At 33.1% G+C, this 26,810-nt stretch overlaps 1 protein-coding gene across 1 annotated transcript in view; it reads left to right on the forward strand.

The window, feature by feature from the left end:
* Positions 1 to 26,810, forward strand: part of LOC124364183 (collagen alpha-5(IV) chain) — a 191,027-nt gene that overhangs the window by 110,813 nt on the left and 53,404 nt on the right. The window contains exons 7-16 of the mRNA XM_046819468.1: positions 812 to 973; positions 3,457 to 3,583; positions 4,416 to 4,565; positions 7,657 to 7,833; positions 9,024 to 9,188; positions 10,637 to 10,798; positions 11,020 to 11,207; positions 11,734 to 11,989; positions 15,958 to 16,151; positions 25,279 to 25,485. Of these exons, the coding sequence (XP_046675424.1) occupies positions 812 to 973; positions 3,457 to 3,583; positions 4,416 to 4,565; positions 7,657 to 7,833; positions 9,024 to 9,188; positions 10,637 to 10,798; positions 11,020 to 11,207; positions 11,734 to 11,989; positions 15,958 to 16,151; positions 25,279 to 25,485 (1,788 nt within the window). The remainder of the gene's footprint in view (positions 1 to 811; positions 974 to 3,456; positions 3,584 to 4,415; positions 4,566 to 7,656; positions 7,834 to 9,023; positions 9,189 to 10,636; positions 10,799 to 11,019; positions 11,208 to 11,733; positions 11,990 to 15,957; positions 16,152 to 25,278; positions 25,486 to 26,810) is intronic.

A 26,810-nucleotide genomic window follows, 5' to 3' on the forward strand; every position in this document is an offset into this window, starting at 1 on the left:
TTAATCATTTGTTTTTCTCCAATATGTCCCATTACTGAAATTTATACAAACATGGCAAAAAGACAGCCATCAAAGTTTTTTATTTTTAAACTTAGATATTAAATAAATTTGCTTATGACTCATTTAAATTCAATAAGAGTAAAAAAAGAGATATATAATTATTTTGTTCATAATAATACATGAATATTAGTCACTAATAGAATAAAATCTTCTTTTTTTTTATTGATATGTGTTTTGAAACATAATCAAATAATGGACTAGATCATAAGAATAGTAATGAACATATTATAACTATGAAGATTAACAATAAATAATTAATTAAAAAATTAGATCAATAAAGAAATATTTATAACAACAAAACATCAATATAAATAACAAAGACAATAATATATAATTAAATTGATGACTTAAAAAATTTAGTTAACAATGAAAAAAACGTTTATTTTAACATTTACATAATAAAATATGAGCATTTATGTAGAAAAGATGATTTATTGTTATTACATGAACATAAATATTCAACAGAATATTAGCATAATAAAAAACTAAAACCCAACATTTATTTATCACAACCGTTTCTGCATTCCGCCATTTTCAGTGTACATTAACCTCTCCTATAGAATAATGTGATCTTTTTATCATTCAATTTCAACAAAATATAACCTTTCTTAAGTTTTGTTGTATTCTTTAGAGTTTTATGAATAAAAGTTAAAAATGTTATTTCTGTAAGAATGTTTTTAGTGAATATTCTAAGTTAAGTAATAGTATGGTGGAATCACTAGCTCATATGGTTTGTACTGTAAATTCCCAGGGCTTCCCAGGATTGCCTGGACAGAAGGGATACAAAGGAGAGCAAGGACCGGAGGGCCAGAGAGGTAAACAAGGGCTGCTAGGGCCAGAGGGTCCAGCAGGAGTCAAGGGTCAGAAAGGAGCTCCTGGATTTGCTGGGTTAGATGGAGATCCAGGCACGAAGGTTTGTACACTCCACAATCTAAGATTAATACCTAATCATTAAAAGCAATAATTTAGATTTGTCTTTGATTTCCTAAAGCATATTACGATTTGGTGTGGGATTCTTTAACATGTTCATGATGATTGCTAATTTCCAGACTTTTTTATATGCCGTCAAATTTTTCAATATTGATGGCCGAAAACTGTCAATGAAAAATAGTTTTTACATGTCTAAGTATAAAAAGGAAGGTACGTGGCTTCGCAATTTTGCACAACAAAAATTATTTTAATGTTTATACGTGTATCCCAAGGCATACCTGAAAAATTCATTCACATGAAAAATTAAGCAATCCTGCTCCTGATGAGGTACACAATAGTATGGGGTATTTCTATAAGTGTTGGGCTTATATTTCACTAACCACCAAGACAGACAATAAAAACACTAATAAAAAATGCTTAGCAACGTGTACCTCATCAGGAATACGATATACTTTATGAAAGCCCGGTGTGTACCCAAACAGGTACACTACGGCAGTTATGATAGACTGTGTGTGCCCGATGGAGTACACATCGTTGTGAACATGTTAATCACAATTATAACAATTTTTTATTCTAAAAAAATTAATTTTATTTTTAAGAGTTTCAAAAGTGATTGTTTATATGAAATTGGTAATGACCTTGGTTTTGACCATAACAGCCAATGTAAAATTAAAAATTTTATTTTCATTAATTTTGGTCATAGAATCTTCTCAGATGGATCCAAATAACTATCAAATTAGTTGTATTATTCAGTATGTTTTTAAAACCGTTTTCTACGGACCACAGTCCGGACAGTTGCATTAGCGAAGTTACAGTGCTCTGTTGTATCATCTGTTACATGTTGGATTCTTCCATTGACCTCTGAAAATTATCAAGCTTATTTCGGTACTTTGGTATTATCTTGAGACTACTCTGTCCCTATCTATTACTAGTTATTACACAATATAAATACGTTTAGATTAAGTTATTATAAATATGTTACTGGTAGTATCAAAGTTAAAGTTTTTGTGAGTGCTCACGTGATCTGACGTCTGAAAAGTTGAACGATCTGGGACGTGCTCCGATGTCGGGAAAGTATCGATTAGAAATGGCCTGGTCATCAGTACGGGCTTCAGTTGGAGCCACCCTGCACTTCTTGTGAAACAAAAAGAACATCACTACATGTAGTACCTAAATAAAGCTCAGATCTCATGAGTGCTCGTTGATGTTAACTTTTTCTATTTATAATATTTACATATGTATAAACCTGCATATAACATAACTATCTTAGGAAGGTTTTATTCACTTTGAATGTTCAATTTTGCTCCAGTTCACCTTCCTTTTATTGCAACGTCTGGTATCTGACGCTGTCTCAGACTTGACTCCCAGAATCTGGAGTCATGTTAGTTTGAAAATTGTTCGACATCAGAGACTGCTATAAATAGGTGAAGAGGTAGTCTCATTGTCCCGTCAGGTGCACGATTGAGTGCACTACGATGTTTCTGACACGATCTCTAAGGACGCTGGAGAAACTGAGTTCTACACATGACATAAAAATGAAAAATGAAATGAAAAATGTCTTTATTAGAGGCGAAGTTAGGACTATAAAGTCCTCTCTACCACTTAACCTCGTAAAATATTAAACTAACATACATATACATGTATAACTAAAAATAAATCTATTTATTTACCTTATACATTAAAAGAATCTTAGCTTTAAAATAATAAAAAACAACATCTATAATTAATGTAACTTTATAAATATTTACAAAACTATAAAAAGACATACACGCATGCATAACTGTGTTAGGAAAGGTTCATTCAATCTGAATGTTGAATTTTGCTCTAGTTTACCTTCCTTTTATTGCATCATCTGATTAATGGGGATCTAGGCTAATGTTTTTTTTTTTTTTTTAATTTTACATTTTAAAGCTTATTTTTAATATAATATAAATTTTCAAAAACTTTTATAATGTGACTTAAAATGTGATCAAGACACAGACTGTTTGTGGAAGGTAATTTTATAGTAAACAGCGCATGTTAAGATTAAGAAATAATCATAAAATTTGTGCGTTTTCCCTTTGTTAATGTAATTCAATGCATAGAGACTAACAATATACATAGTGCAGCTATGGTGGGAAGGGTTGAACCAATGTGAATATTGAGTTTAGCTCCTGTTTCTCAAACATGTTGAAAAGCTGAGATGTTAACAATGAATGTTCTAAATATGTAGAAGATTGAGGAAAAGTAAGTCGTATGAAATAACTGTTCTGTATCGAGAAATCCTATTTGTAAACTAAATAAAAAAAAACATCAACCCATTTGAAAAAAGTTAAAATAATAACTAATTACAAAGCACGTTTATTATTTTGATGACAATTCAAAAAACCCTCAGTATATTAGCCTATACGTGATGTTTAATAGCATCATGAACAGACGTTAAATACGTTGTAACAAGAACAAGTGAATAATGAGTAATGTAAACAGGGCGATCTTGGAGAGGTGGGGAGACCAGGACGACCAGGAGATCAGGGTCCTGAAGGACCACCAGGTATCTACGACCCGACCCTAGACGAGATAATCAAGGGAGCACAAGGAAGCCAGGGACCCTTAGGTAAAAGTATTGGATTTAGTAAGATACATATGTTAATTATACACTGTTTTACAAGGTAAACACATTTTAAGTACGTATATAAATACATATTTTATGTAAGTAAACATAAATATTGACCTAGTAATTAAATACTGTTTGACTACTAATATTCTAAAAGTAATGGTTGTTTTAATTTATATTAAATACAATTAAGAACACGATTACACACCCCCAGCAGCTTGCCACACTTTTTGCAGTTCGCTAATTTATTAGCAATTAACCATTTGCACTCCAACTGTGCCATAAATTATGACATTTGATATGTCTCACACTTGATCAATCGTGTATATTGGCTTTATAAATGATCCGAATGCACCTAACTTGTTGTAAACACAATCTGGGTACGGTAGTTGTAAAATATAACAATGCAGTAAACATGGCTTTTTGTCAGTATCAGCTGAGATTCTTTTTACTTTTTAAAGTTTTATTACACTTTCCAATCTATTTTTGCTTTGTAATCTTTTTTAATTTTTGTTTAAGTGATACATTTTGTAATGATGTTAAAATATTACTTTTCTTAACGATTTATATGGATGAAAGGAACAAATACTTTTGACATCCCCAATACAAGTAAAGGATTTTAATATTTTGTTCTATATGAAATGCCAAATCCAGTCAAACAGCTTTTGCTGGTGCATCTAAACACCCACTTTTGTCTGTTAGTTCCTTTGCAAATAAGAACACAGTATCATGAAGGTTAAATGGCGTGACTCTTACAAACAATTTGATGGTGTATGATGAAATTCAGTTCAGCCTTGAGTAAAATTTATTTAGACTCTTCTTATGTTTGCAGGTTTTCCTGGACCACAGGGGTTTCCGGGGAAAGGAGGTTCACAAGGTACTGTCGGAACAATAGGCCCACCAGGGGCCCCTGGAGCACCAGGTCAACCCGGAGGAAGAGGTCCTACAGGACTTTCACTCAAGGGTGAACGAGGAAATGATGGCAAGTCATTCATTCTTTTCAGCTTTTTAATGTATTTTCATTTGATTCAAATCAGACTAGTTGTATTGTAGACTTTATTGTTATACAAAAATAACTAATAAGCAACATTTGAAATTGTTGGTGTAATGCTGATACAAATTTTAATTGAAATCTAAATCAGTCCACGCTGAACTGAGTTTTTTAAGCTTTACTCTCAAAGTAATCTCCAATGCAATGGAACTGACAATCAGTTGTGTTTGTATATTAGTTGATGCTATATCTACACATTTCTGAGATACATAGAGGTCTTTTGGGGTAATTCCATAAATTCAAGCAATACTTTTGAAACTGGAACCATCTGTAAATTGACATTCAAAGTCTCTTGCAAAAATAATTATAAGGGTCGTGGAATACTAACATTTCTCATCCACAACGTATCATAAGATGGTATTGTTTGGAAAGAAAATTATGAGTTAGTGTGTATATAAATAGTAGAGGCCAGGATTAACACTGTCAGCTCCATGTAAGTATTACGGGTCATGATAATCATACTTGTTACTGATTAATATAGAATACTTGGCCTGAAAGTGTTACATAGTTACATCTAACTACCTAAAGAACACAATATCAACACTCTCAGTCCCACGTAAGTATTGTGGGTCATAATAATTATATTCAAATTCAAATTCAAAACAATCTTTATTTACCATTTGTACATTACATTACAAGAATAAATATACAAATATAAACAGTGTCAATAGTATGAACTTAGATTTAAGAACTAAATACATAAGTTAATTTGCTAAAACAGTATGTATATAAACAAAAGTATAATTAATATTTAACCAATAATCTATAGTTTATTCCACACTGCTTTCAAAAAACTCATTAAATGAGTATAATGTTTTGTCAACAAGATATTCTTTTAATTTTAATCTGAACAATTTGACATTAGGAATGCTTTTGATATTTTCGGGGATACTATTGTAAAACTTTACTCCAGCAACTAATGGGTTTTTTCTCTTAAATTCTAATTTTAATTTTGGTACTGCCAACTGGTTTCGATTTCTAGTCAAGTAGCCATGTAATGATCCCAATACAGGAAGTCTATCCCTAGCTTTCCTAACAGCCACCACAGTGTCTAATATGTACAAGCCATACACAGTAAGAATACCTAGAGTTTGAAAATGTTGCTTTGCCGATTCACAATCCTCCAGATTAATCATTATACGAATGGCTTGTTTCTGAATGTGAAGAATACTTTGTAAATTTTGATCACTTGTTGCACCATACAACACAATACCAAAAGATATATGGGAGTGTATATGGGCAAAATAAACCAATTTTAAAACATCCAACCTACAGAATTTTGATATGCTCCTTAAAGCATACAACCCAGAAGATAATTTATTTAGAACTGCATGTGTATGCTCATTCCAAGTTAAGTTTTTGTCTAAAACCATTCCTAAAAATTTAGTACTGTCTAATTGATTAAGTTTTACTTGTCCAATTTCGATCTTTGGACTGTCTACACATTTATTTTGGCGAGTACTGAATAAGACAAAATTTGTCTTTTCAAGATTAAGTTACAAATTTTTGTTGGAGAAATAGTTTCTGACTGAGATCAAATCACTTTGTGCTTGATCTTCAATTACCTGCAAAGATTTGTTTGATATAATGAGATTAGAATCATCAGCATACAAGCACATTTTAGTTCCCGAATTTTATACTTGTTGTCAGGGGCGTATCCATTAGGTAAACTATGCAGTCACCTAGGTGGCAGTTTCAGGTGGGGGAGTGGTTAAAGGTGATAATATTTAATGTATAAATTACTGTATTTTTACTGAGCAAATAATTATGTAAAAGAGCTTGCAATAAAATAAGTTCCATTCTGTATGAAGCATTTTCTGTGTAAAGGAAGAGATAGGGATGGTTTGAGTTGGTGGTGGTGGCTGCAAGGGTATTTTGCCTAGGGCGCTAGAATGATGGCCCTGCTTATTTCAGAATGCTGGGGGGTTGATAGTTTTATATGGGAATTCTCTGAGGAATAGGTTACTCTATACTACACATTATTATGAAGTGTTATTTGCAACATCTGCCCTACTGATTGACTAACGTTAGGCTGTACAATGAATTACCTCATCAAATTAAAACAGCTGATGTATCTTTCTGTGATCAAATGCCTAAATGCATTACAATGTAGGTGATGCACACCACATGCCGTGTAACAGGCTTCGCTTAGGTTGCATGCAAAATTTCTAATCTGTAATTCATTTAATTCTCGAGATGTCCTGTGGACTGATAGACAAGCAGATAATCGTACAGAAAACAAATTGACATAAAAATGTCACTCAGCCAAAGTCAATGTTTATACATGGACCATCATAGAACACAGTCTTGTCTATGTAAAAATGAAGTTTCATGCAAAATTTTAAGTTTACAGATTAAAGCTTAATCGAGATATCTGGCCATGTGATACATTCAAATTTTTGTTCGTTAAGCTAGGTCTCATAGCAATGATCAAATAATCAAAGTTTCAATGTACTAGGAAGAGTACATAAACACAAGGTTATGCTTAAATTACATTTTGTCACTGACTTTTAACATTGACTTTCCACTTAATTATTTTGTGTTTTATTCTATACATAAAAATGACATTTGTACAAATCATGTATGATTGTACACATGATTTCTTCTTCTGTTTTCTTGCTGTCATTATGGTTATTGATAAGATCAATGTAAAAATTTTCATGAACACTCAGCCAAATTCCATGGAGTGCCTTGCACCAGAAATGAATCTTCATGCAAAATCTTGTCTGTAGGTCATTTTGTTTTTGAGATATCATGTGGATGGACATAAAATTTTGTCCAGCCTCTCAAGTGATAGACATTGCTAAAGCTCAGCCAAAAAGCCTTCACTTTTAATATTAGTATAAAACTTTGTTTTCTATTTTCTTGTTTAACTTACTGTTTACTTTGAATCATTAATCTTGATAAATCTGTATATTCAAAAACTAAAACATCCTTGAAATTTATAATTGCATGTTTTAGTTTAAGCTACATATATGTAAACAAAATATAAAAGAATAACGTATTGAAATTTCAACTGTAGGAGCACCAGGAACACCAGGACCACAGGGTCGATCAGGGCCTTCAGGCCCACCAGGGGTTATCGGGAAGAAGGGATTTGCAGGTGAAACTGTGATTGGTCCTCGAGGTCCAGATGGACTTCAGGGACGTCCTGGTACTCCAGGCCTTACAGGAGACCGTGGTGAATTGGGACCTAAAGGTTAGTGAAAGTTTAAATTAAGTTATTCTATTATGTATCGTGTTTTATCCTTTCAAATAGGAATTTTTGTGAAGTAACTTCCAACTCCTCCAACTGAGTAATTTAAGCTTATGCTGGAATTGGCCAAAATTACAGGATTTGGTTAAAAGCACTGATGCAACCTCATGTTGATAATGCCATTTATTTACTGGGTTCCACGTTGTTAGCATTATTCATGTAGTAAGTCCAACATTACCCAACTTTTTAACTCCAACACAATGTAAGCACCATTTATGTAAAAGATTCGGGTTCACCACACCATTTGAAAGGTGTTTGGTTTGACAATAGATGTTGGTGGACATTTATGGTACTATACAATGTTTTTAGTAGCTACTTTACTTGATCCAATCTAATTAATGTTGAACTATTGAACCATGAGGCATGACTTAAAATGCGAATAAATAGTTACTGTATGAAATACTGTCACTTTCTTCCAGTGAAAGTTTATCCATTTCATTAATAAATAAGTGGAATTTAATTATTCATTTAATATGTTATTAGTGGCTAGTTATGAGTTTAGCAACTCGTGTAGAATGTTTTTACTCTTTATAAAAGAAAGTAGGTAAATAAAAAATCACTTTTTCATTTACTACTATCTCATAAACTGTTTATATGAGTATGCTCTTAAGAGAACACCTCACCAACTTCACTGGATTTATTTACAAACAGTTATGATAACATATGTAGCAGAAAATCGTAAAAGTAATGGGTCATAAAACATAGCCATGATTTTTAGATGAAACCTAAACACTATGCTTACGAAGTAAAAAGAATAAATGATAAAACACAGCCACTATTTTCTAAATGAGACCTAAACACTGTGTTTACATAGTAAAAAGAATTAGTGGTTAAAATTAACAGAACTTTGTGAAATAAAATACTGTAGTTATTTGTAATTAGTTTAAAATAAGTAACTTTCAAATTAAAATACAATTTAGCAAAAGATTTTATTTGTAAATGTTTAATATTGAGATTTTTAGCAGATACCAAGGATGTCAGTTTATAGGAATGAGATATTTAGCAGATATTGTAGATATTGGGATGCAATGGGTTAACATAAATTGACTGGTAATTACTTACTAAATGTATTGCAGCAAGAAGTAGTTCCAGATGATATTTAATTGTCATAATGTTTTTTACTGTTTTTATAGGACAAAAGGGTTTTCCTGGTTTTGGAGTACCAATTCAAGGGCCAGTTGGCGATAAAGGATTGCCAGGACCTCAGGGAGACCCTGGGTGGCCAGGTTTCAACGGAATTGATGGCGTTCCTGGCCAGAAGGGACCCAAAGGAGACGACTGTGGTTACTGTCCACCAGGTAAAAAAACCTGCATTTAGAAAAACTTTTAAAAACTACTTTATAATCAATATTGTTTGAATATCTAGAAAAATGCTAAATCTTAAAAAGGTTTCAATCTGGGCTTAGGCAAGGAAAGTCAACCATTGGTGCCATATCATTCGTAACAGAGTTAATAGTTAAAGAATTAGATAAACACCCACCTATAATTGGAATCTTCTTAGATCTATCCAAAGTGTTTGATTGTGTAACTCATCCGATCCTTTTGATTATTCTTCAAATATGTGGTATATGTGGACTGCCATAGAAGTGGCTAGAATCATACCTAGCCAAAAGACTTCAACAATTAGAAATTGCTGGAAAATTAACTCTTTTAGGACAACAAAGTTTTGTAAATGTTCTGAAACATACTTTTGAAGTGATTACTTTTTTAATGGTGTTGTCAACAAAGATGGAAATAGGGTAAATACCAACATTTTATAAACACATTATAAGTATAGTATTAAAAGAAACATACATATACTGTAAATGTTTATCCAATGATTCACAATAAAACTGTCTACAATATATTATTTAGTAATAAATTGATAGGGAACCAAATTGGTTTAAAAATTATTAATTTTGTATGTTTTTGTTTTTTTTTACGTTAGTTCAATAACAGAACAAGATATAATTTTGCTGCACAATTTTGGGGCACAACATTTATTTTATGTTTCTTACTTTATTTTCTATAGGAGAACAAAATTGTATGTTTGCTGGTTTGAAAATAAGGATAAAAACACAATTAATCAGAAATACTCCAAAAAATTGCCTGTCTGATGACAGCCAGAGTGACGTGATGTAACAGCTGTTATGCGATAAGTAAAAAAGATGTAGGCTACCAACATGACCAGATAAAATATTTTTAGAAGTCATAGGACATATTTTAGCATAAGGAATCATGATTTTATGAAACTTTATGACTCATAAACATTTCTAAAAAAACCGGGCTAGGGATACCCCACATCATCTTCTTAGACAACGTACTTTGTAGTCTATAAATAGCCCCTCGCCCTATAAGGGTTTAATTAGATTATGGGATCCCTCAAGGATCGATTCTTAGTCCTATATTATTTCTTATGTGTGTAAATAATTGCATTTCATCCTAAACATTTGGGTATTTAATTGAATGTGCAGATGATATTACTCTTTACTTTAATGAAATCATTGAATTATTTAAAACCGAAAATGTTTATAGACTTAAACTCATGCATACAATCATTCTCGAATATTCGATTTAAAAACTTATATTAACTTGTATTATAATATAAGTCGTCAATAAACAGACAGCAATAGCAAAAGAAGCATAACCGAAATTAGTGCTCAAACATTGTAGGAGCATAGACTCCACTATATTATGTTGGTGAGTTCGACTGGATTTGTTGTGATGACAAGTGAATTGTAATTATTTTATAATCTTGTGGTTTTAGGGCCTAGAGGACTCAAAGGAGAAGTTGGCACTGATGGACGGCCTGGATCACCAGGAAACCCAGGGCGACCGGGACTAGTGGGGCCTCGAGGCATACCAGGACCCAAGGGACGAGATGGGTCTGTGGGAGAGAAAGGGATGAAAGGATGGAAGGGCCAGCCAGGTAAATCTCGTTATCTTTTCTGATCCGTAGTACATTGCTACATAATTTATTTCATTTCTTGTCTATTTGTTTAGTATTGAAAATGCTTTAAGTTTAGAGTTCAAATTTAAGAGAGTCCTATGTTATCATATTTCCTCCCTTGAACTTCCCCTCATATTTATTATTATTTATAAATTAGGCTAATTTGAAGTGTCTAACAATAGCTTCGTCTTGTGTTGCAGGTCTTGCTGGCGTTGATGGCCCAAAAGGAGAGAAGGGTATTATTATATACCCTCCAGAAGTGGATAGTCACCTGCTAGCAGGGGACAAAGGATTTCCTGGTTACATCGGTAGAACTGGATTGATTGGAGATTTGGGAGATAAAGGTTTTCAGGGTTATGATGGTATCAAAGGAGCCAAAGGCCTGAAGGTAATATTAAAATAATTCAAAAATAATTGCTAGCTCTTCTTAAAATATTTCCCACTGTTACTAATCCATAGTATTGGCAATGATTTTAGTAGTACGAGGGTCATTACAGAATTTGCAATGGTATACTAATAAAATGTGCACTGAAAAATAATAACTCAAAAATAAAAATATCAATTTAAATTTGCAAATGTCGTGAAACAAGTGTGTAATTTTTTAATTGGTCATTTAGTCGGTTTTCAATTAAAACTGCTAGAAAGTGCACTTGGTATCCAGTTGAAATGATTTCAATTTAATTGGTAATACAATCTGGAGAAACAGGAGCAAGCAGAGGTTGATTGGGCTATGATGTTCACTAAAGGGAATTTTCAATGCCAAACCTATGACCCTATCTCAAAGAGTGACTATATATTTTTAATAATTTGTTAGAATATGACCCCATCATCCCTTAGTAGTTTAATTTTGATTTTAGAACCTTATTTTTCAAGATTCAGTAAACCACTTTAACATCTTCATAACTTATCTGCAGGGTGTAATTGGTGAGCCAGGAATTAATGGAAATGATGGGCGGCCAGGATCCGACGGCTACAACGGATTGAAGGGGCAGCAAGCAGATTTTGTGGGCAGAGAATACCTGCTGAGGGGAGAGCCAGGGTTCAACGGTTGGAGAGGGGAGAAGGGACAGGCTGGAGATAAGGGAGCTAGAGGTTTTCCTGGTGACATGTCTGAGGTCTTGATTGATATTCTGGGAGAAACAGGACCCCCTGGACCTGAAGGAGACAGAGGTAAGGCTGCAAGAAAGACATAATTTAGACTGGTCTGAGCTGGCTATAAATATGTAAGATTCATTAAAACTTTATTGAAATAATTTAAATTATAGAATTGATAGACCATAAGGTGCTATTTTCGAGTGTCACTTTAGTATAGATTATCTACCGTTTAACATTGTAATTTCTCTCTCCTTGTCTCTACCCTCTCCTACCCCTATTTCTATCCAAAAATCAGAAATTTATTGTCATATAACATTATATAGGCTTTTTTAGTAACTGTAATGTAGTAGATAAAATCTACAATGAACAGTTGACTGGTCAATATAATTAAAATATTCTTATCCTAAAAATAAACAATTTATAAACATAATTAATAATGAATGGTAAATAATAATACCACAACTGTGATCCAATACACACATGAAACATTCTATTCCAATAGTATACTGTACCGTATGACGATAACACATGGGGGTGGTGACTTCTGAGGTCGTAGTAATAAATACTAGAAATACAAAGTTTACTTATAAGTTCAGTTTAATTACGAAAACTTAAAAGCACCACTTTTAGATGGTAAAGGAAAAGTTATGTAATGCCACGTTGCTGCCAATTAGAATATAATAACTAAAAAGTATATCTTCTAGGTGGGCCTAAAATATCCAATGTTCTATTGAATTATGCGTACGACGTTTTACTTTACAAAACAATAATATTTCACTTCCCTTCACAATAGGTAGACTCACAACCCTGTAGTCTAAGAACGGTTATTTCTAGAAGAGGAGTAGAAATTGGGAAGTGGTAGCCATCTATTCAAACAACATGTGAGATACTTCAGCTACGTAAACTCGCCTAAAACAAATTCGCGACGGTATTAGCCATTTAATGATACAAATTACTATTTATAACAACGTGCTCGTCGCCATAAGGACGACGCCACAACCTTTATCTATCTCAATCAAGCAAATAAAAGATCTTCAAGGGTAAGTTACTTTACTATTCACATCTTTACTTTACGTTACATTCATTTTATACGTTTGGCATCAAAGGGCTAATTTAATAATACGAAAAGATAAATTTTACTTACGGACAAAGCGCGCGAGGTCTGATCGGTTACGTAGTTGGGCTGCTACAAAGGGTTAGAAGAAAAAATTCATACGCGTGCCAATTAGGTAGTTACTCCGCCCAATAATTTAGTTCCGGAACATTGGATGTGAAATAATATTATATTATACTGGCTGATTAGGTTGCGAAATTTACATTGTATGAAATTTAATTAACTAATTTACGGTACAGAATAAGTGATTCACACACACACACACACACACACACACACACACACACACACACACACACACACTCACACACACGCACGCACACACGCGCGCGCACGCACACACACACACAAACAAGCATGTGCACGTGCATGCACACATGCACACTGTGTGTATATTCTTTACTTAAAATAAAATAGTTTACAAAACATAAAATTTAAAAGATATTAGTGATAAAACAAATACAGTGAAATTAATGTGTATTTATGTATACAAATTAATATATACATATACATATCAAATATTTGAAATTGTTGGAAAGTAATTTATTCAGTGAAAGTTATATTGATTAGAAACTAATTTTCTGAATAATGTTCTTTCTCTATTAAGCATTTTTTTAACTTAGATAATTTTCCTAGAGGTAAAGATATTAGAGATCTATAAATAGTATTGCAGAATTTTAGTTCTTTGTAAAAATGGGATATTTAAAATCATTTGGTTCTCTCTTTCTCTGCTACCCTCACTCATCCATGCTAAGAGAATAAGAGTGAGAGGTACTAGACCGACACTCTTCTTCCTTTTTTCATCCTGGCAGAAATCTAAGGCTTATTCACCAGGCCTCTTTGTTCCCATGTTATCACTGAAGATAATTTCTTAGTTTTAACCCTTTGTGATTGATATTTAACTTATGTGATTGCCCTCTTCGATCACCGGGCCTCAAGGGTGGCTGTTTTCTACCTTAGGTCATTGATTTATGACCATGTCCTGTTCCTGAGCTTTGGGCACCCGCTATTTTGCCGTTCAGCTTGTCAGACCACTACTTGTGGCCCACTATTGCGCAATTATAAAATTCAATCCTTATCCAATTGAAGCGGAGAGTGCTGTAATCTCTCAGCCAAATAAGTAACTAAATTAACATTTCTCTATTTGCAGCACGCATACCATAGTTAACAATGTTCAGAATTGTTTTTATCCAACTTTCAGTGACACCGTAGCTGCTATAGTATATCCTCTCAATTTATTAAAATACTAGTGCATTTGGTGGAGATGAAGCTCAAAATATGGAAATGAGATTATATTCTCCTGATACTAGAGACCTACTTGAAAATTATTGTATTTTTGTTCTGCAATTCCAAATATGAAATCTCTGCTTCCAGCGTATCAAAAGCAGCATACAAAAAGTACTCTTAGCTGAATCTTGTTCTAGTGTAGTTTTGGAAATCAAACATCATCAGGAGGAGTGTACTCGTTAACTTTCCAGTACAGGAACACGATGAGTGGGGGTTGATCATGAGTGGCAAAACGGGGGTCTGAGATCCTCCTGCAGAATATTTTTGAAAAGATAATCTCTAAAAACGCGATTTTACTCATATTGAGTAAAACGAAGTAATTAAAAGTATTAAAAGTAAGAGTAAAACTATTTTTAATTAAACAATTTTTATAAAGAACTAATTATAAAAACTACACACACAACACCTGCTATTAGTAGCAATACAAAATGAGTAAACTAACTCTAACAACTTAGAACTGATAGATAACTCAGTATATTGTTGTGTGTACACTGACAACAGACTATAACGACACAAGAATAGGCTTGCGACTCAGCGCCGCTTCGATGACAAGGAACTGACTGAACTCCCAACTGGCGCAACACATTCATTCGAATTCAGTTTTATCTTAGTTCGCTTAGGCATAAAATACGCTAACGTTTGAAACAACAAAATTGGATGGAGTAAAAATATCAAGTAAAGCGTACAAAACAAAATCTACTACCAGTTACTTAGTCTCTGGAACAAATTTACCTATAAATGAATTTTTATTCTTCTAAAACAGTATTGGAATGATGTTCTGGCGCATTCCGTTATCAGTACACCCCTGATCATAGGTCATTCTTCAACCCACAGGAATAAAAATCTGCCTATGGTTCTTCAACCAAACTCCAAAAATATTAAATCTATGCTTCCAGCGTGTCAAAGCTGCATACAAAAAGTACCCTTAGCTGAGGCAAATTTCTTTTCAGCTATTGCCACAAAGGTCCCTACCCTTAATCTTACCCATCCTAAATTATCCTGTCACTACGTAAGCTAACACTAAGGTCTGTTTAGGACTACTGTAAGTGCAAACATGTACATAATAGTTTTTCAACATCAATATTAATCCTATAATGTTTGTACTGTACAATAAAAACCACTTTTACAAAAAGTCTTACACATTTTTGAAGAGTATTGCCAAATCAAGCTTACTTTCGGTTGAATCGTTGGGAATTGTCAAAAAATATTTTGTTTTAATATTGTAGTTTACTAAATACAATACATATGATATATTTTATCTTCGTCTGTTATTCAAGGCTTAAGCGAATGTATTTATTTATTTTACAAAATTTTGAGCTGCTTCTCTTTTTACTTTCCTCAATGAAGTAAGGTCCTGTTGGGAAGCTTAATGAAGAAGGAAAAGATGAGAGTCATTTCAGTCTAAGGTGGATGGAAGTGATAAAAGTGCTTCAGTCAAGAAGGACTTGGATCAACTCTATCTAGGATAGGATCCAGGTTCAAAGTCGTATGATTTAAGACGTATGGCCACAATAATTATAAGAATATTTAAAAATAATAGACTTTGGTAATTATTAAACTACCATATGTTGAAGTGTTTATTCAGCAGTAATTAAAAACACTTCAATTTTGACATTTATGACGTATTAGTTAAACTTTATAGGTGCTGACGGCCAGAAGGGATACAAGGGTATAGCAGGAGAAACTGGATTTGCCGGACAGCCAGGATTGCAGGGGCCTGCAGGACCAGCAATTCCAGGTCCTATGGGACTAAAAGGTTACCCAGGAGAGAGAGGAGAACCAGGTTTCCGGGGATCCATAGGTGCTCCAGGCTATTTTGGACCTAAAGGCGTAGCGGTGAGTAAGCAAAGAATGGATAAGAAACACTTTAACCCTTAACACAGCACTAATAAATCCATCAACTTTCTTATAACGCCAAGTAAAAAAATGTTGTTTCTTGAAGTTCAAAGCTAATTTTGATTATAGCTAAATTGTACATCTAGACTAACATCTAAACACACACACACACACACACACACACACACACACACACACACACACACGCACATGCACACATGCACAGTCCTGGATGCCTCAGTCCTGTGCTTTTCCTGCTTTACGTCAACGATCAAAAATCATCGCTCCTACATGGAAAATTAGTGCAGTTTGCCGACAATACAACTCTCTTTTTCAATGCAATATCAAGTGAAGTGTTGGAACAACAGGCTTTTGTTGACATCAACAACTGTGTCCAATACTTTCACAGCCTCAATCTTACAACAAACTCTTCAAAAACCAATGTTTTGAATTCTGCCTTGTGCACTACAGGCAATCAGTGTGGACCTGCCATTTTGTTAGATGACTCCACACTGGAAGAAGTCAGCTCTTCAAAATTCCTGGGAATGCAACTTGATCGAAGGCTAACTTGGAATGAGCATATTGACTATGTTTGCACCAAAGTCTGCTCTGCAATCTTTGTTCTGAGATCTTTAGCCAAATACTGCCCGTCAGGTACTGATTACGGCGTATTATGGACTGATTTACCCCCATCTGGCTTACGGTGTTGTTCTTGGGGAGCTTGCGCAAACACACAGTTCCAAAGAGCATTCAGACTTCAGAAAAAAGCAATTCGAATAATCACCAAAATCAAATTTAGAGAGTCGTGCAGGGAAGCTTTCAAGAAATTGCAGCTGTTGACTCTGCCATGCCTCTACATTTTGGAAACAACTTTGTTTTGTATGAATAAATGTGCCTTAACCAGAGGCCGAGATATATACATGTATGAGACACGTGGGAGAGCTAACTACCGAACTGGGAGACACAGAATGGTGGTTTATGAACGCCTGCCCTCACAGGCTGCAACGCCTAAGGCATTAAAAACTCGCCTTAAACGCCTCTTGGTGTCACAAGAATTCTATAATGCAGGTGAGTTTTTGCCGTTCGACTGGGAGACCGCCCAATTAGAAGACTGACTTCGCTAAACTAAGTGGGTAGCATTGGTGTTGGATGAAAGAGGCATAACTGTAAAATTGTATGTGTGAGTGTGTATTGTTGTATGAATGTTAGAGATTTAAAAAACCCATGACGTTTGCTATACAATGTAAATATTGTCATCGCAATAAAAAAGATTTGATTTGATTTGATTTGCACAGACAAATAAAGTGAATGAGTGGGTAAAGTTTAGTTACTTCAGCGGTCAACCAGATTTTGTTACAAACTAGGATGCATATAATGTTACATATTTATTATTGTTGTTGTTGTTTAATAGTTCATTTTTATGTATTAATATTGTTGTTATTGTTGTTGAGATTTATTGCTTGTATTTAACTATTTATAGAATGCTATTTTGTTGATGGGTGATATTTTATATATTTTATTTATTGTTATCCAGTTATATAATTTACTATTTATACTCTGGATAATGTATGTATTATCCCCATAATGTTATATAAAATACCAATATTTATAAATTTGGAGTTATAAAGCACCACAGCCTCACAAAGAGCAACATAACATTTTTCTGTAAAAGCATAAACTAAACTGAGCGAAACAAATAATTGATGAAACTGTAATGGAATTTAGTATCTTGCTTTTTTTTTAAGTTTCATTATGGACCTCACTGATAAGTCATGTTGACTTGGTGGGTCCATGATTATGTAAAATCATGTGTTACAAAATAAATAAATTAGTTAAAAAGTAAAACAGTATAAAACAGGGCATTTTACTTAAAATTAGCGTATTTATTGATAACAATAAAAAATAACTAATTTCAAAACTTTTTATTTGAAATAAATTTCAATTTCATTATATAATGTAATCACAACACTACCACACGATGAAGAATAATAACAAGATAAGTAGTAGACGCATGCACGAGCGCGCGCTCATGTCAACCAAGGAAGCAATAATACATGGATATGTTTGGTTATGGCTTTTTAGTTGTAAACCTGTAAATTATCATCAACATAATTTTATAAAACTCACCCACAATTTTGGGTAAAATATTCTGTAACTATATTTTAATAAGTTTTAAAATCCATGCTACATATTATACATTTTATTTTCATAAACAAAGTATAAAAACTGCTCTATTACTTATAGCACTTGAAAAATTCATGTTCCCGTAAATGCTTTTAAAACACAAAAATATCTTCCCATTGTTAAAGAAAACATTCTTTTTTCAGTGTATTTCAAACAAATACTATTGCATTTTCAAAATTTTCTAATGTTTTTCATGGCTGTGTGGTGCAAATGATCTTGTGCGTACGTCTCACTTTATTCCAAATTTGTTGGCAACAACATGACATTATTACATCAAGCATTTATATGGAACATATTAAAACAAAATATAAAATATTATATGAAAGTTTCATGTTAAATTTCAACATAGCATACCTTAAGTGTTTGTAATATTACCATGGCACAATGGATGGTGTTACTAGTGAGATGCTGAAGCAACAACAATAACAAAAATCTTGAAAAACTCCCTGATACAGTTTTGATAATACAGTATATTAATAATACTAATACAAATACCAATACTAATAAAACATCTTTTTATTAGTATTGACCTATTGACCTGAAACAAAAATCTAAAAAACCACAATTCTCAATCATTTCAGATCAGTTTAAAAATATATTAATACTAAATCTAAATATAAAAGGCATTTATGATTATTATAAAAAATTAAAGGGCACAATGAGAGAAGAGATAGGAAACAGAATATGGAAGAGTGGAAAGTTTTTCAATATGGTGAAGAAGATTGTGTGGAGTTGGAACATTGGGAAAGAATCAAAAGTATTGATGTATAAATCTTATTTCCAACCAATTTTATTATATGGAGCAGAGATGTGGACGTGGACTAAAAATGATTTAAGCAGATTGCAAGCTGCAGAAATGAGATTTTTAAGAGGGATAGAGAAGACTACAAGAAGAGATAGAATAAGGAACGAAATAACCAGAGAAAGTTTGAAGGTAGTTTCACTGCAAGAGACAATGGAAAGAAGAAGAATACAGTGGATGGGGCATGTAATAATAATAATAATAATAATAATAATAATAATAATTTTATTTGTCATGAAAATGTTATTACATCATTGACAAAGTCATAGTATATTGCTTATTGTTAAACCAAGTCAATACAATAGTCAATAAAGTCTTACAAGTAAATTATAATTAAAATAAATAAAAAATCACAAAAAATGACAGTACAAATTGTCAGTAACAGTAGTAACAAACACATTAAAAATCAATACTTTTGGTGTTGAAGAATTCATCTAGACTGTAAAACGGATTCTCCAACAACCAGGAATATAACTTATTCTTAAGATATCAAAGGGATATGAGCAATATTTTTTCTCCAGAAAGTTATAAATTTTCAAAGATACTACAACATGACTGGTGAGGGTTTTGCTTAATCGAAAATGTCCAATTTCAGCATTGTTTCGATTACGCGTGTTGTGATCATGAATTTTATGTTTAAAATTTAACAAATTTGGATTTTTTTATGGATGTAAACCACCGAGTCATATATATACAAATTTAGAACGTCTGAAAACGAAAATTTATGGAAATGGGGTTTGCAATGCTCTCTGGTTATCACACTTTTTTAGAGCCCTAATTGCCCTTTTTTTTTTGTAATACTAGTATTTCGGAAATTCTGGTGCAATTACCATATAGGACTAATCCATATCTAAAAAACAGATTGGAAAAAGGCAAAGTATGCGGCTCTTATAGAATTTAGTGGTACAATATCATTCAGTCTACTCAGAAGATAAATGACTCGTGAGAGTCTTTTATTTAGATAATCAATATGTGTTGCCCATGTCAAAATTTCTATCAAGGTTGATACCCAAGAATTTAACTGAGTCTGAATAGCTTTCGTCCAATGACCCAGCAATATGCCTAAGAGTAAACAACATTTTTGTTGTTTTGTCTTTATTTAGCAAAAACCCATTAGCATGAAACCAGTTTGATGCATTTTTTAATGTATCATTTGCCAACAGCTCCAGATCATGTACACTTTGACTGACATTTAAAAAGTGTAGTATCATCTGCATATAATATGGTTTTCGAGTTAAGAGATAATGGTAAATCATTTATATAGATTAAAAAAGAGTGGGGGGACCTAGGACGGAGCCCTGTGGAACTCCCCACTCCACGAGGGCCTTCTTTAGACCACTTACCATTATTAAAGACCAGTTGCTTGCGATTGTTAATATATGATTCAAAAAAATTTAGATTAGGCCCAGAAAATCCGTAATGTTTTAGTTTAGATATAAGAATTTTACTATCAACACAATCAAAGGCCCTGCTCAAGTCACAAAAAGTAGCCCGAGCAAAGCCCTTGCTCTCGAAAGCTGAGTGAATTTGTCTAACTAATTGATCTAGAGCATTATAAAAGTTGATTTATCCTTTCTAAAACCCAAATTGTGAAGGTTCCAGAAGGTTTATTACTTTCCCAGAAAGTAGTAATTTGCTTACAAACCAATGATTTCAATTAGCTTTACCCAATACAGGAATTACAGAAATTGGGCGGTAGCTTTGAGGTTGGTCCTTAGGACCCCTTTTAAAAATTGGGACATACTCGTGAAATCTTGAGTTGCTCAGGGGAAAATACCGTCATGAAGCAGATGATTAATAGACACTGCCAGAGGTTCAGCCACACTACCAATAATACTTTTTAACAAATTGTTAGACATACTATATATGTCTTGACTATCAGAATTGCTCATTCCCCTGACAGCATCCAAAACATCATTTGAAGTAACAATTTTCCATTTAAAATGTACTAAGCTATCATTAGAGATTGATTCCATAAGTTCAACAAATGTAAAACTGGAATTAACAACCTTATTTTTAATTTCTTTTTACAGATTCGAGAAAAAAAAATCATTAAACACATCAGGCTCAATATTACAAATATTTTGTTTGCTGTTTGCTGTATTATTTAATTACATCCCAGGCAGCTTTACATTTATTTTTACTATTTTGAATGTACTCAACATTTTTAGCATGTTTTGCCTCATTTATAGAACACCTGTATTTACACTTCAACTCATAAAACCCCATATTTAGATGTATATTATCCCTGTTACATTTTCTTAATCTGTCCCAAGAACAGTAGCCTTTCCTTCATGATAGCTAATTCAGTTGTATACCAATCCTGTTTGTATTTGTTTTTATGCTCTGTTCTTTTTTCATTTACCCTTTTAACAACTTTGTAATGATTAATACTATTCAGTATAACATCAAAAATTTTAGTAAATAGTGTTGCAGAACTTTGCTTAGTATATTCACTTAACAAGACGGCCAATCATAAGGACTCCAGAAGTAAAGAGAGAGGTTTAATATTCTTTTTAGGTAGTACCATGCTTTGAAATTACTATTTATATGTTGAGAGGTACCCCTTGAGTCAACAAATCCGTCTTTTTGACATGCATTAACAAGTATCCCATCATGATCTGAGTAAGGAAAACGATAAGGTAGTTACAGAGGAGACATATAAATTGTGATTAAAGATAAAAAACATTATCTAGGCAATTTTTAACCCCTGGTTGCATTTTTATTCAAGGGGAAAAAGTTGAACTGTCTTAAAATGTTTAAAAATTCATTTGCAGTTTTGGATGTTTTGTAATATCAAACTTACTATTAAAATCACCCCCAATTATAATAGTGTAAAATTTCCAATTCATAATAAAATTTAAAAATTTCTCCATTACTAGCAAAAATTCCTGTGGATTGCCATTGGGAGAGTGATATACTGAAACTACAACAGTTTTACAATCATCTAGTATTGCAGCTGCTGCCTCAAAATTTAGTTCGTCACAAAAACCTTGTTACATCACATTCCCTAGGCTTTAGTCTATCACTAACAAATATACAGGTTCCTCCTCTTATTTGTTTTGATCTACAAAAATCTGCAGCACAAGAAAACCCAATGGGATAAGAACTAATAATTTCATCTTTTGACATCCAGTGTTCTGTTTAAGCAAACCACTGAAATATTTAAATCAAGCAAGAAACTCTCCAAAACAGAAACCTTATTCTTTAAAACCTTGAATATTTAAGAAGATTATATTAAGGCTGATTGATTTTTGTATTGTGCATGGCAGTGCTGTACATACAGGTAGGCTAAATACATTGTCCTGATCTATCAGGTGACAGAGATAAATTAATTTGACTTATATTAGTACTATTTACAGTTGTGTTTAAAATATCTTGAACGACACCCTTACCGATCTCAACAAGCACAGCACTAGTACACTTTAGAACCTATATTTTCAACCGCACTACAATTTTCACTTTCATTTTGAAATGCTGAATGTGTGAAAGGCGGCTGAGCTGCAGAGTGGGTCATGGTCAAAGGTGTTGCTCTCGGTACGGAGTCTTCAACACGGCTGTCTGCTGACTTCTGTAGTTGATTGGTATTGCAGAGAGATTGGACTGTTTTAACTTTTTGATAAACTCAAGATGAGACATACCGTTTTGTAATTCTCCAGATCCTTCATCAAAAGATACAACTTTGATATAATTGCTCCAGTTGCGATGTTGAAAATCTACAAGTTTTTTAGCAAAATATTGTATTGGAACATTATCCCGTACACAGCCCATTGGAGAGCAAATAAGCTGTTTTAAATTTTTTTAATTTGAAATCCTGTAGAAACTGTTCAAAGCTTGCATCATAGTCAATCAAATTAGGGCTTTTGGTAATGTCTAGTTTTCGTCACAAGACCATAAATAGTTGCTCCTTCAGTTTTTTGACATGTCAGATGATTATTAATAAAGTCATTTAGGTTGTGGTCTATTAAATTTTTCTCTGAAAACCACTGCCACGCCCTGAGTCATTTTAACGTCAGCTGAAATACAGTGAGAGAAAGCCGTGTCAGCAGAGTTTTTAAATTCTTCTATGACATCAAACATATTACTTTCAACTAAATTAATTGGTAAGGTTGTATCCATTCTCTTCTCTTTATCCTGCTGAAAGATTGAACTTATAGTGTCTGAAATTGAATACGCCAATTTAGTTTTTTCCCCTGTTGTTCAAATGCAACCCGTGGTGTGTAAAGTGGAAACGTTTGAGTACTAGATCCAGATCAATAAGGTGAACGGGAGTAGTCAAGACGACTAACTAAACTCTCTTATATAGTTGTTAGCTTTGAGAATATGATTATGGTAACCTATCAGTAACATGTAGATCACACCTCGCTGGGATTGTCGTTTAAAAGTACAGGTGTCTTTTTGCTTAACTGAACCAGTTCTTGTTCCAAGGTTGAGTAAATTGGACGAAAGTCCTTACATAGAGTGTCATTAGTTCCTCCCCATCACAAAGATGACATCATCCTTAGTATGTGAAGCAGTCTCAGCTACTTGGAGGAGGCAGGCATTTGGCATAACTGAGCCTACTACTTTAAGGTTGTTTGGATTAATCCACTCAATTTTCTGTGCAGTCCTCTACCCTGACTATCTGAGTACAATGAGAGTCTCAGTTTCCCTCCATATCATTCCTAAACTGGACAGCTTCTTTTTGGTGGAATTTTTGTTTTCACGAGGTTTTTGCAAATTTGTCTTGTTAATATTTAGTGTTTTGTTTCGAGGGTATTTCTTCTGTCTTATTCGTCTTGATGTAAAATATCAGCTGCTTTAGTGTATTTGTACTGAAATTTAGATACTGATGTTTATGGACCCAAGAATGCAAGCTGTGCCCTCTTTGTTATAATATCAGCTTCTGATAGAGGTAGAAGAATTTCTTCAAAGAGGCTTGGTGACAAAGAAATGCACCCCTCAGACAGTTTTGAAATAATAATATCAGTTGTCAAGAGCATATGGATACCGCAATCATCGTTATTGGTTTGTTTTGGAGTCTGAATGCTTGCTACTGAAACTTTTTTAGACATGTTAAAATATGTATTATTAATTTTAAAAGCAATCTTCTCTGCATGTAGTAAGTTATAATCACCTTTAGAGTCAAAATGGTAAAATTGGCTACCCACTTTATCCCATAATAATAAGCTCCAGTGGGATCCAGAGCCTCCAATGTTTTGGATTTCAGATGAGTCATTAACTGGGAAAAAAATAAATTTTTTATTATGCAGCTGCAGAGGTTTGATAAGACTGTCATAGTCATCAAATATTTTGTGAAGAGGATGGGAGATAATAGAATGCCTAGAATAGCACTGGAGAAGGAGGAAAGAGGAAGAAGACCAAGAGGAAGACCGAGAGGAAGATGGGAGGACCAAGTGTGGAAAGACATAGAGAGAAGGGGACTACAGAAAATACAGGTGGAGGAAGAGGAGACCTGGAATGACAGACAAAAGTGGAGGAGGCTGTGTACGACGACCCGTGATAGGGAAACGTCGGATGATGATGATGATAAAAAATAAAGAATGAGATAAAAACAAGAATGGTTAAAAATATATTGAATTCAAGAGAAAATTACAAAACTAAGTTATATTATCAAATAATACATAAATTGCTCTATCCAATTAGAACAAACTAGCAGAAAAATTTTGTTCAGTTAAAAAGTCTTTTAAAAGTAAATTTCTAAGTGAATACAATGAAATAGCAGTTGTAACCGTAAAAATGTTCTGTAGTAAATTATCAAAATAGTATATCATCACTTATTAATTCATCATTATAAGTGGAATAATTCCTTATTGATTAAAAATTAAAGCCATATACAACAACATTTATGCATCAAATGTTCATAACTATAGGCTGATTTCACTTTCACAGACAATTTTAAAAATTTATGAAAAACTGGTAAAAAAGATAGTTTTTTACTAAGTAAAAAATAATATTTAAAATTAAATTCATCATGTTTTGGGAGGAAAACAACTTATAATTAAACACAAAGATTTCAAGGTTCAAATTACAGTTATATAATAGAAAATAATTTGTGTACAATGATTTAAAAAATATTTTGATAAATACTTGAATAGTATGATTGGATCCTAGTTATTTATTATTTATTTATCATTTCAGGGTAGAGATGGAGATAAAGGTGCCCGAGGAGATCCTGGTCTGAGCATCCTGGCAGGAGAAATGGGACCTATCGGATTCCCAGGGGACAAGGGTCAGCCGGGAGATGAGGGACCTCAGGGACTCAAGGGTTCCAGGGGATATTCAGGCTTCAAGGGTCTAAAGGGTGAAAAAGGAGCTCCAGGTCTCTACGGACGTACTGGACGAGAGGTAAATAGTTATTTGTCGTTGAAACATAGTCGTCAGTAATTATAGGGCCTTAAGTCATTTCTTAATGAAACACACGTTTAAGTAACTTGGGGTTATACTGAATCACTTTACAGTTGTTTTAAAATGGAAATCATATATTAGTAAATAATTACCAAAACTTATTTTCTGCTACAACATCACGTAAATGTTCAAACCCGAAACACAAATGTTAAAAAGATCAACACTTAAATTGTTTTCTTATACTAGTAGTTTCCAGCTGCTTCTCAGGCAATTTTCAAAATTGAATATTGTAGCCTTTTTACTAAGAGCACTTGTAATACAATGATAGAACGTTATGATATTTTTCAAATGGAAGTAGTCAGTGTATATCAGGTACATATTATTTCAATGTTCAAGGTTAAGAGTATCAGAGATCAAGCAAAATTTGGTTATCAGGTTTTGTACGAACTTATATGTATCTACCTTATATAAACATTATGTGTAGGAACGTTTATGGTTCAAATTATATTTGCAACACCACATTTGTGTTTTTTACCTTTTTGCCCTGATATATATGCTAATATATAAATGCATATGGAAATATATGCAGTACATATGAAGATCTCGGAAACCTAAGTCTCAAAACTAATTAATTAAACTGAAGTTGATTAAAAAGTTCTTTCTGACCCTTACAGTCTACTTCTGGTTCATAAATCCAATGTTGAATTCACCTTGTTACCCCAAACGAGAAAAAACAATACTCATAATTATAAGTCTGGTCTCAGAAACCTAAGTCTCAAAACTAATTAATTAAACTGAAGTTGATTAAAAAGTTCTTTCTGACCCTTACAGTCTACTTCTGGTTCATAAATCCAATGTTGAATTCACCTTGTTACCCCAAACGAGAAAAAACAATACTCATAATTATAAGTCTCGGAAATCTAGTCCTGGCCTCTGTAACCTACTCCCAGTGTGAGATATTTGTGGCACTATATTTGTTTTTCCTATGTTTCCCCGTCAAAATAAGTATATACATACATAGGCATGAGAAGACTACTAGTTGTTACTTGCAACGTTTCAAAATAATCGTTCATAATAGGTTATGCGTGATAGAAGTTATTTTCAAAATGTAGTCTGAGAAAGAATGGTTTGTTGTGGTATGTTAATGTATATTCCTCTTTTTCCTTAAGCCATTGTAAAAATGCTTTATTCACAATGTCAAGGAAGCCAGCCAGTTATGAGTACCTTATGTGTAAAAGATGCACAAGATGTGTAAAAGGTTTTATCAAGGTGGATTTTATTACAGCATTTAAATAATAGTATATAATAATGAATGAGAATGATAA

This window comes from Homalodisca vitripennis, chromosome 6 (assembly GCF_021130785.1).
Source record: "Homalodisca vitripennis isolate AUS2020 chromosome 6, UT_GWSS_2.1, whole genome shotgun sequence".
Lineage (NCBI taxonomy): Eukaryota > Metazoa > Arthropoda > Insecta > Hemiptera > Cicadellidae > Homalodisca > Homalodisca vitripennis.